The 12047-nt window shown below is 42.3% G+C and overlaps 1 protein-coding gene across 1 annotated transcript in view; it reads right to left on the bottom strand.

The window, feature by feature from the left end:
* Window positions 1-12047, bottom strand: part of KHDRBS3 (KH RNA binding domain containing, signal transduction associated 3) — a 172470-nt gene that overhangs the window by 118627 nt on the left and 41796 nt on the right. The window contains exon 2 of the mRNA XM_079118540.1: window positions 1014-1132. Within this exon, the coding sequence (XP_078974666.1) occupies window positions 1014-1132 (119 nt within the window). The remainder of the gene's footprint in view (window positions 1-1013; window positions 1133-12047) is intronic.

Raw genomic sequence — 12047 nt, 5'->3', positions numbered from 1 at the left:
GGCATCAAGAAAATAACAGGTGAGCCATGGACTGAGCCAAATATGTGCTAAGAGCATATCTAACAAAAGACTTGTATCTACTCCTACCAATCAATGATGAAGACACACACACAGGTAAAAGGTATAAACCTCACAAAAGAAGATATGTGAATGGTCAATTAGTGTATGAAAAGTTGCACAAAATTATTAGTTTCCTGTTGACATTAAAAGAGGATAATGACATAACATCAAAATAACTAAAATAAATTTTAAAATGACAGCACCAAATAGCAATAAAGTATAGATAGGGCAATCACAATGTGCAGGTTTTATTTGTGGACATGAGACAAAGTATGGCCACTGTGGGGTAAAAAAAGCAGACAAACATGGGAGTTTCTTTCAAAAATAAATACACAGCAGTGAGGACACTAGATATTCACACCCAGGAGAAATGAGAAGTTGTGCCTTAAAATTATTTGTACAGAAATGCCATAGTGATTCAACTTTTAACAACCCCAAACTGAAAACTGTCTAGGCAAACAGAAAAATAAAACTGCAGTAATTCAGATAATGGATTATTACTCAGCAATAAAAGGAAATAAACTACTGGCAGGTGGGACAGCATGTACCAATCACATACAGAAAACGACAAAATAAAAACTAAAACAAAATCAGAACACATGACATTGAACATATATGCACTAAGCACTGTTCTAAGCATTCGACACAGATGGCTGTTCTCCATTCTTACCATCCAGCTCCGTGTTAGCAACGAGGAAACAAGTATGAGCTTGGCTGCCCACATCGATGGGAACTCCACAACCCACATGGGAGTCAGACAGAAAGGAGAGAATCACTAAACCCACCAAGTCTGCTGTTACAGTACTAATTAACTTAAAACCAAGTTTTTAATAACATACACATGGAGATGCTAAGAGAAACATCTCTAGAAAACACCAAACAGCATATAAATCAACCACCTGCTCCCTGTGGTTGAGGTCGACACATCTGCAGTGTAGACCTTGGCGTCTTACCTTAGGAAACTGTTTTACAGGAATTAACACCTTCTGTCCCAGCTTCATGTTCTTATTAATCACCACGTCAATGTACTTTTCTTCATCCTTGCCTTCTCCTTTTTGAAACTTTTCTATTTCTGTGGAGGCAAAAAGATAACCATGAAGTGTATGACCCGGAACTACAGAGGCTGGAAGTTTTGGTTCAAAAATGTGACATGAAAATAAGTGCAAAATGTAGGCACTTAAACCCCATGATTTTTCCAAGGACTGACACATTCCCTATTTTATCACTGAATCTTCATAGACAGAAACCATTCACATACCACGTTTCAGTTTGGCAAAGTCAAATCTCAACTGCCTGTGCTAATGGAGGGGAATAACAAGCTGGGTAACAAACAAAAAAACAAAGGAACCCCTGGGGCTTTCTGGAATTCAGAGAAAAGCTGATCAAACAAGGAAAAGGGAGAACACATTCTGAGGTCAGCACTACAAAACTGGCATTCCTATTTAGCAGGCCTGCCTGGCCTGTGCAGCTGGGCTGTGCGATGGCCTTGACAAGCTGCATCAGCCTGCCTCCCCAGCCCAGGCTGAGGGCCTCACAGGGCAAGCCCGCCTGCTGTGCTCACTGTGACACTCACGACTGCACCTGCAGGCTCTCCCCACACTCATCTCACTAAACCCCACTTTTTCTTTCCTTCAGCGTAGCAGCAAGAAGGCGAGAGTGGATCATTCCCACCTTGATGCTCACAGCGCACGTGTTCACCTTACGTGAATGAGAACGTCATACCTCTCCCACCAGAACAGACTTCTCAGTGGGATCTTCCTTCCTTCAACAAACGTCTATACCAAGGACTTGGTCTGTGTGAGTTTCAGAGTCTACAGTATATATCAGCACACAGTCTGGAGCACGTGGTACAAGAGGCACCCATCAGGTGCTTGAGTGACTGCTGAATGGGTGTGTGGGCTGCTACCTCCAAACCACAACTGCACAACACCGGGTGCAAAGAAGGGTCATGGCATCCTGGAGAAAGACCCAAAGGTGGCATTAACTGAAGAAAACAGTTCTCACACGGATCCATTTAGCCTGTCAGGCTAGAAGAGTTCAGAGACCCACACATACCACCTCCGGTCCTGGCACCTCGGACTCTGATATGATTCCATCCTCAGGACAAGAGGTTCAGAGGGGTGACTTGACCAAGGCAGCCAGGAGCAGTGGGCACACCTGTAATCCCAGCAGCTCAGGAGGCTGAGGCAGGAGGGTTGTGAGTTCAAAGCCAGCCTCGGCAACTTAGTGAGGCCCTAAAAAACTCAGCAAAACCCTGTTACATTATAAAATATAAAAAAGGGCTAAGGGTGTGGCTCAGTGGCTAAGCGTTCCTGGGTGACCAAAGCAAAGGCAGGATCTACACCCCAGTTCTGTCTGACGCCGAATACCACGTGCCACTCCAGTCTCCTGCATGCTCTTTTAGTGTAGGAAAGAACGTAAGATTCCCGGGGGCATCCTGGGATAAATGGAGGACATGTTTCAGATTTGGGGCTCCTGTCACCACTAAGAAGTCAATGGGCCTCATAAAACCACTGGAGGAATGTCTGCTACTCACTGTTGCCTCCCATGTAATACCTGTCTGCTGTCTATGATAAAATGATTCTCAGTGAGAAAGAAGCAATTCCAAAGACGCTAAATAGGACACAAAGATTTCAGGATCCTGATCCTAGATCTGCTAATGTAATTGTCTGTGATTCTACCAAAGGACACCTCTTAGGACTCGGGTTCTATGTGCGTAAAAACAGAGTATGTAGGACTTGGCTCTGGAACACCAGGATCCTCTGTGACTCACGGAGGCTCAAAGAGACTCTCCTGGACAAATGTGGGTCACAGTGACCACGCAGTCTTCCTGACTTCTGTGCGTCCCCACAGCAAACCGCCAAACCTGAGGTGGTGGAGGATGCAAGGCCCAGGTGTGTGGTCAGTGGGCTGAACTGTGGGTGGCAGGGGGCACAGTGAAGTGGAGAGAGACCTCTGGGGCTGAGCCTCAGACTGTGTGTGTGGCAGTGCAAGGAGTGGGGTAGACTGCTGGATGTGCAGCTGGCACTGAAGGAAGGGACGGTGTCAGAAAACACAAAGGGGACGAAAAGTGGAGGGGACAAGGAGGAGGAAAGGACCTGGAGGAGGGAAAGCCTGCCCAGCAAAGGTAGCAGCACCCTGCACCCGCAGCTCCTGACCACAGCCCTCCCCGACAGCAAGAGCCACGCCAGGGGTTCATCCCAGAACACAGATTCTAAGTAGAGACTGCACAGCAACGACACGCAGGGAAAAAGAAAAGCCCCTTTAACGTATTGCCGTTTTTTCTATGAACGTAGGTATAAGTGCACATGGTGAGAATTTAAAACAGTACGACAGGATGGACTTAAAGGAGCACCTTGCCTCCCGCCTCCCACACTCCTGAGGTAGACTCACTCACGTGTTCATGTGCACATACACGGGCAGATCCACACACGTGATTTCAGAAGTTTTCTATAAACTAATACATGCAGTTTGAAAACTGTAGAACTAATGGTATAAGTGAGCCAAAGATTTTGATTTTCTCAGTAAAAACCAAAAGTCAAACAGCAGTTGCTTTGGCAATTATAATAATTCATGACTTCAGTTTCAATTAGTAAAAGAAAATAAATTCTATCTTGTATTATCTTCTTATGAAATACCTGGAGATACTTTTGGCACAGTTAAAAGATTCAATGACATTAGGGACACCAAAACTACTACTTCAAAAAAAAGAAAAAAGAATTTTATATATATGGACATACAGCAACATGGTTTTAAGTGCCTATTTTCTTTTCAAATAACAAAAAAATTTAAGATTTTTTAGAAATCACAACAGATGCACAATATAACATTCAAATCTAAAAAAAATCAGAATTTCAAGAACTCCTCCTTACATTATTGACATTTAACATTTTGGAATAATAAATAGTCACATAGGCAAGTTGTAAAAATTAGAAAATTATTCTACTTTATATTAATATTTGAGCATACCAATGATTTTAAAGAGAAAAATAAAAGAATATCTAAAATAAATATCTTTTTCCTCTTGATACACACACAGTCTACAAATCACTGTTTTGGCTTAAATAAGCTTTGAATTAAAGTGGAATCAATATTTCACTTCTTAAGATTCATTTTTAAAACATGATTTGAGTCTGGGGGCCTCATGCTGCACCTCAGGCAGCACAAGGCCATGAGCCCATGTCCCACCACTGGAGTCAAACAGCCCTCCTTCAAACCAAGACTGCTCTACTTCTCTTAGGCCCTTGGGTCTTTTCCATTATTGAAGTCAAAACTGATCAAACATTTTATAGGTGCTATTCAATCAAAAATTTTACATTATCTTTAGTATTTTTTTATAGTTAGTACATTTTGTTTTCTGGGTTTTTCCATATTTTTATTAGTTCACTATAATTGTTCATAATGATGGGATTCACTGTTCACATTTATATCTGCACACGCTATAAACAGCATAATTTGGCTATTATCATTTCCTTTTCTCCTCCCTCCCCATGGTCCCTTTTCTCTACCCTACTGTTTTTCCTGAGACCCTCTGCCACACACACACACACACACACACACACACACACACACACCTTTCTTTTCCTTTTTCCTTTCTAGCTTCCACATTTAAAAGAAAACATATGACCCTTGATCTTCTGAGTATGGCTTATTTTGCTTAAGGTTATATTCTCAAGTTTCATCCATATTCCTGCAAATAACAAAATTTCATTCTTGTTTATGACTGAATAAAAACTCCATTGTGTATATATACCATACCATGTTTTCTTTATCCATTCATTCCTTGACAGACACCTAGGCTGGTTCCATTGTGAATCCTGCAGTATAAACAAGGATATTCATTGATCTCTATACTGTGCTGACTTTCATTCTTTAGGAAAAATACTGAGGAATGGTATAGCTGGGTCATTCGGTGGTTCCATTCCTGATCGTTTTAGGAACCTCCATACTGATTTCCATAGTGGTTGTGCCAATTTACAATCCTACAAACAGGGGTGTCCTTTTCCCCCACATCCTCTCCAGCACTGAATATTGTTTGTATTCTTGACAGCTGCCATTCTGACTGGAGTGAAATTTCAGTGTAGTTTTGATGTGCATTTAAATTAAACTGATTTTTTTTTAATTTTTAAAGAATTTTTTTAAATACTGAAACTACATAAAATAAAAATTTATACTAAAATAGCCAGGCTTATTCCAACACATTTTTGGAGAATTTATCTGGCATGCATGTCTCACTTAAAGAACAAATATGTTTGAAAATTAGATATAAAACATTTTGAGAATCCAATAATATTCAAATACAATGAGGTTTACCTGTGGTGGGGGAATTAGTATCTACCCAAAAGAGTGAGTTCTGATACATAAAGAAATTATACTAGAGCTGAAACAGAATGTGAACCCATAAACAAATGTAGTATTATGTACAGAGTGCTGCAGAAAAGGGAATAATAGATCCAGAGTTTTAATATTACTTTAAAAGCTGGCAAATTTGAAGTACGCGCTAAAGCCTTCAGGGGTAAGGACTGAAGACCGCCAGGCTCAGGGACCTAAAGCAGTGCTCTGCAGCACCACTTCACCTCGCTCATCCACAGGTACTACCTGGAGCTGAACTAAGCTGTCATCATCTACCTTTTGTCCCTTTACTCTTCTATCAAGACAAGGTGGAAAGAGGCAGTAGTCATGACAAAATCTTCACTCACAAAGGCAGTAAGTGGACGGGTTCACGCATGAACTCATTTCTTGACCCTGAGTTCTGGGCTCTTGCAGAAAGCCTGGACAGACTCAGAGGAGAAGGGCCATGCAATCAGGCCAACGGGAGGAGAAACAAGGAGAGGTAAATAGAGGTCCTAGCACTGACACAGGAAGAGACCCCAAAACGGCCACTAAACCGTTGAGTAAGTCAAAGAAAGAATGAATGCTCTAACATAACTGGAATGACTCCAATTTTATAAAGTTTATAAAGAGTTAATTGTCACTGCTGGAAAGTGATCTTCTAGAAGTCATAACTCGTTCTCTAAAAAACTCTGATTGAAATTCATAAAAGGGCCCAAAAAGGGTAGTTGACTGACGGAGACCAGGCTGCACCATGAAGCACCACTGCGAAGGGCCTCCCGACTCAGAGACCCTTCGCCAGGCGCCTTGGCTCTTCCCAGTTTTAACAGAAGACAGGCTTGGCCGGTCTACAACAGTGAATGGTGATACCTCCATGCTGCACATCGTGTCAAAATCCTGCAACAGTTCAGCTGCAGGGGAGAACAGATCTGAAAGATACATAAACAGCACTCACAGCCTTCATAAACTCTATTACAGACTGCTAAAATGTTATTGTAGCTACTGGTATAAAAAAAATTTTAACTTCCAACATGAAAAATGCTTTCACTAAGAAATTATTTTATTTAAGCAATCCAACCTGGCACCTATTACATTCAAACCAGAAATGAATACACTAAAACCTGCCCAAACTAGATTTGAGTCATTAAGCTCATAATCTTGCAAACAGTGTTCGCAAGCAGAAGTAAATGGCCCAGCAGAGGAGAGAGACCTATCGTGTCTAATAAGAATAAACTCATCATGAACACATACATACATACATGTGTACACACACACACACACACACACACACCCATCAAGGGAGAACAAAATAATACTCTAAATATTAAGAATTCTTGGAAGTAAATATTTTTATAAACACGGTAAATATCATTATACATACAACATATTGAAACACATACAAGTAAATGACAAATTCCTTCAGGAGAGATGAATAATTAACATGATGAATCATTAATGGAAATATAACAATGGTAATGGCAACTGGAACTTATTCAATGACCGTTCAGGTATTAATCCTGACTGGTGTCACCACGTAGATATGATCTTCATTGCATAGACAGTAAGTCCTCACGTAAATACACCCAGTACCTCAGCTGAATTCCCAAACAACCAGGATCCAGGATTCTAACCTGTGATTATCTGATTCCTTACGTCCTTGTTACTTCCACTTTCTTGGAATTACTGTATAAGAGGAATGGTAATTTTTGAGTTAATAAAAAAAAAAAAAAAAAGGGCTTTGGATTATTATAATATTTGGGGAAAACTCACAAAGTTATTACAAATACTAAAACAAATGTTTGTCAAAGTGCTTTGAAAACTACAACACATAATGCGAATATAGGTTGTTATTGTTCACTTAATAAAATACCTAATTTGCACTGGTTTATGTATTCTCTCAACAAAAAAAAAAAAAAAAAAAAGAAAAAGAAATTAACTGCTCAGCCATTTTCTGACATGGCTCCAGAGCCTTGGGCCTTACAGGAGAAAACAGCCCAGCTGGACAGGGAGGTCCTGGCCCAAGTGGAGGGAACGGCCCTCGGCTGGGACACCCCACCCAGCCAGTGCAGTGCTTTCCTACCAGGCTGCCTCCAGCCACTCAAGGTCGTGTCGTGGGGTCTGGAGCCTGAACAGCTGGAGGGCCCCTAAGCACACACTCATCAGTTGCTGGATGTGTGAGCCCAAACCCAGCTGCTAGGACCAGTCCTGCGGCCAACGCTGGCACGCTGCCATCCCTCTCACAGGCTGACCTCACTTCCTTCAGATAAACAGCAAGCACTGGGGACTGCTGGGTCACATCACACGGTAGGGCTATTTTTAATTCTCTGAGGTACCTCCCTCCCGCTTTCCAAAATGGCTATCCTAATTTCCACTCCCACCAACAGAGTGTCAGGGTTTCCTTTCTGTTCCCCACATCCTTGCCAACACTTAAGTCTTCAGTCTTTTGTACTTTCACCTCAATTTCTCCTGACCATATGCAGTTATTGACCAAACAACAGACACCATGGCAGAAACACAAGGATGTGCTGTTGTCATCTGAGGCCTCAGTGAAATGTGAATGTGTCCCCTTAATAAGGGCAAATACTCCAAGGCCTTCAGTGAGCAGGTCACTAAATTCTGGAGTGGAATGCTAACCATTTTAATATAGACAAATTGAAAAGGTTGGTTGGCATTTTAAAACAAGAAAGACCAAAAACCAGAAATTAGAGATGAGATGATCCATAAAACTGCAGAAGAAATCTAATCAGTTCAGTAAGAAAGCATGGTCTCCCAGACACTCCTCTGAGGGCTCTCCATACATTCAGTTCTTGCAACTTCTCAGACAGGACAGGAAGTATCAATGCACGTTTTCTCATACCTAATAATTGACATGGTTCAAAGGTGGACTCCAGGATTGTGGGACTCAAAGTTATGCTTGCTTCCCAAATCACCAGCCAAAAAAATGTTGGCTTCAAGACAAAAACGAAACCTTCCAAGCAAAAAGCAAACAAAACAGGTTAAGTGTCACCTCCAACAAGTATGAGGACATCCATGGGGATGGGCAACTGCATGTACTGTTTGCTGAGAAGTGTAACAGGAGCAAGGGAGGAAGTTAAGAACACGGTAAATGTAGAAAAGAGCAGATGAGTTTCCTCCGTGTTACACGCTGTGGGGAGGAGGAGGAATGACTGACCTCAGTCTACCTACGGCTTTTGGGACCCAGTGGTGAACACCAGCACTTTCCTCTTCCATTGGCCCATTTTCACATGCTCCTAAGAAATGCTCTGAAATTAATATTTACTGACACACCTGGGAAGACTGGTGCAGCGTCTGCTTAAATAACTCTAAAGGACATACAGGAAGCTGGACCCAGACAACAGGTTTAAAAAGGATGGGACATTTTGTCCTCCTAAAGGAAACAATCCCTATTCCTAATGATTGAGGACAGTTCCTTAAAAAGTCCAATGCCCTGCTCAAATAAATTTCCCACGAACCCACACACTACATGAAGTAACTGAGACACTGGGTTCATTCAAGCTAATAAGGACTTAAGAAAGTAACTACTGGGAAGAGAGTCGAAGAGAGTAACTATTAGATTGAAAAACAGAAAATCCACTTTTCAGTTGTACCTAAGGGTTAAACCACATTTCTCACTTTTAATTGCAAACACAATTAATATACTGCAGAAGACCAGCTATCTTAAACAATTATCAGGCTCCAGAGGTCACCAATTAGAACCCTGCAAGAATCTGACTGTAAAAAGGTTTTATGATTAGGTGAGGTAATGACCCAGGAAAGAGCTCAGCTCTGCTCAGGCTGCACTCGTTATGAAACCCATTTCCTCTGTCTTCCTCCATTCCCCCGGCATCGCCACCCTGTGAGAAATGGGCTGCACTCAAGGCACTCTACAACAAACAGAAAACAGGAGCATCTCGCTCTCTACTACTGTCTTAACCAATAAGATTATAAGTGAACACTTTCTATTGGTGAGATGTACAATAAAACAGTAACAGACTGAAAATATAGAAGTAGAACTGCAATACATTTTTAGGTCAATTTCATAATCAGTCTCTATTGCAGGGGGTGGTTACTGGGGACTGAACTCAGGGGCACTCTACTACTGAGCCACATCCCCAGCCCCTTTTTTTGTGTTTTATTTAGAGACAGGGTCTCACTGAATTGCTAAGCACCTCACTGTTGTTGAGGCTGGCATTGAACTCGGGATCCTCCTGAGCACTGGGATTACAGGTGTGCACCACCATGCCTGGCTATCAGTCCCTGTTTATATAGCAAAGAGAAAGAACAAATGGGCAGGGGCAGGAAGTTTGAGGCACCAAGACATATTTCTGAATGATTATTTAAAAGGTCATTAAAAAAACAAAAAAAAAACTTCTAAAGACAAACAGCATGATCAAGGACTGCAATTATATCCCAAAAACCACATCTCTGGTGCTGTTTAAATGACTTCAATGAAACCACAGGAGATATGCCAGCACAATAAAAACAGCTAAACCACTCAACCAGAAACACAGCTTAGTGTTAATACAAAACATACACAAATGCCCAAAAATACCATATTTCTCTACTACTCAATGTTCTTCTTAGTCACCTGAAAACTGCCAAGCATGCATAAAGCATTTTTAAAAAGCAAAATGCAATTGCAGCAGGTACATACATACTGTCACTCACATTTAATCATGATGTAAAATTAAGACTTGGACGAAAAATAAATTTCTATTTATAGTCACAGCTTCTGAGGACATGAAGTATCTCATCACAGACCTATATAAAGAAAGTGAAGAATATTTTCCCATATCAGGTTAGGTACAGATCTGCACATTCTAGACCAACTCATACACTGATATTATCTAGGGATGCTATAAGAAAGTAACCACACCAAGGCCAGTCAGCAGCACTCCTTTGCTTCCATGTGTCCTTCGACCTTGAATTAGTAGTTCAGCGAGTGTGCAGGCTAGGGGTTCCACTTTCCACATCTACTGACGATGGACTGACTGGCTTTCAGGCTGAATACAGACTGCTAGTTGCTTTACAGAATGGTCCCATGTGGCCTGTCTGGGCAAATGAGACAGAACCACAGACACAAGCAGAGCTTTGGTTCTACTGAAACAGACACTGCATACCTTGGGTGGGTATCTGACTGTCTTCTGTGCTCTTGTCTTAAACGCAGGAGGTGAGGTGACTGGATCTGAGCTCTGAATGGGTGGCCAACCAAGATGCCTTTGCTAAGATTATCGACATGGCCAGGAATCCAGAGAACTCCATGAGATCAGGTCTAAGAGTTCACTGATCCTTGCAGCAACCATCACTGCTGGCTCACCAAAGCTTACGACATGCCTCGGACGGACACTGTCTGAGGTATCACTCCTTTTCGTAAGGGAGGAACTGAGGGAGTGACAGGGAGGGAACACTGTCGACAGACTCTGGAGGGGAGTATGATAGAAAAGTCGGTCAGCCCTGCCTAGCAAAGCCAGCTGAAATATCTGAAAAGGCTCATCTTAAAGGAGAAACGAAACACACAAACATTTCTGTACATCATGTAATGGAATTAAATCCAGCCAGTGAAAAAGCCAGGGCAAAATTAGGACCAAAGGAGGAAAGCACGGAAAAAGGACGGAAAAAGGAGCTCCCACTCACAATTACACAGATGAAGGTTCCCATATGCAGCAGGATCTGCCAAAGCTGGACCTGACTGTTCATCAGTAGAGCCTGACCAGCAATCTGGCAGGAATGGCTTAATTTAAGGCTCCTTTCAACCCTGAGCTTTACCCACAGCTTCATCATCTGCCTCACTGGCCTGTTCTTAGACATATAAAGCCGTTGTCATCACTGGAAGCCCAGCAGCTGGTTCTGTATCCTGAGCATAATACGCACTTCAAAAGACACTTGCCGAGTGAATGAGTGAATGAGTGACGGTCCTCCTAGAGAAGGCACCGTGAGGCCTGATAACATTCTAAGACTAGTTAAGGTCTGAATCAACAAAAATGGAAATCACCTGTTTCTTTCATGGCCACAAACCAAGACCTCCACCAGTTATGAAACCACGGCCGCTGAGCTCCATGCCTACCCTTCTGCACTGGGCTCTAGAATGCTGGCGGGATTCTGAACACCTGCTTTCCATCCCTGGTTCCCTCCCAGGTTCCGAGGCTGGAAATGCTAGGGCAGGGAGACGGATGGACTGGTTCCTTCCTGTTTTGTTTCCAAACAAAACAGCACACCCGAACCATGGTTCTAAATTCTGGCAGTAACGGTGATTTTGCCCTACATTTCCAGAGCCACAATCATTGTACCTCCTCAGGAAAACAGAACCCTTTTGCTCAGAGGTCTCATCAGAGCCTTGTGAGGTCTCCCTTCAAGCTCCTAAAGTAACAATACCTAAGGTTCCTAAGAGGGTGTGGAACATTTCCTGCTAATCACTTGCTATCCAAGTCAAGGAGGATGGCTTGCTGGAGTCCTATGGCACTACTTTTTATGTTTCAAATCAAACCTTAGCATTCCCGTCACCCTGTGCCCACCTAACCAATCCTCCCAGCTGGTGCCATTTCTGTTTACCTGACTAGACCCTGACTCATATGCCTTCTCAGTAAATTCCTGAGGGAACTCATAGTTTGCAGGACTTCAATGTTTTGTGCTGGGCATGATGCTAACATTATAGAGGA

This window comes from Sciurus vulgaris, assembly GCF_902686455.1.
Source record: "Sciurus vulgaris genome assembly, chromosome: 1".
Lineage (NCBI taxonomy): Eukaryota > Metazoa > Chordata > Mammalia > Rodentia > Sciuridae > Sciurus > Sciurus vulgaris.
Note: the sequence above shows the minus strand (reverse complement) of the source record. Positions and strands in the feature narration are given on the sequence as shown.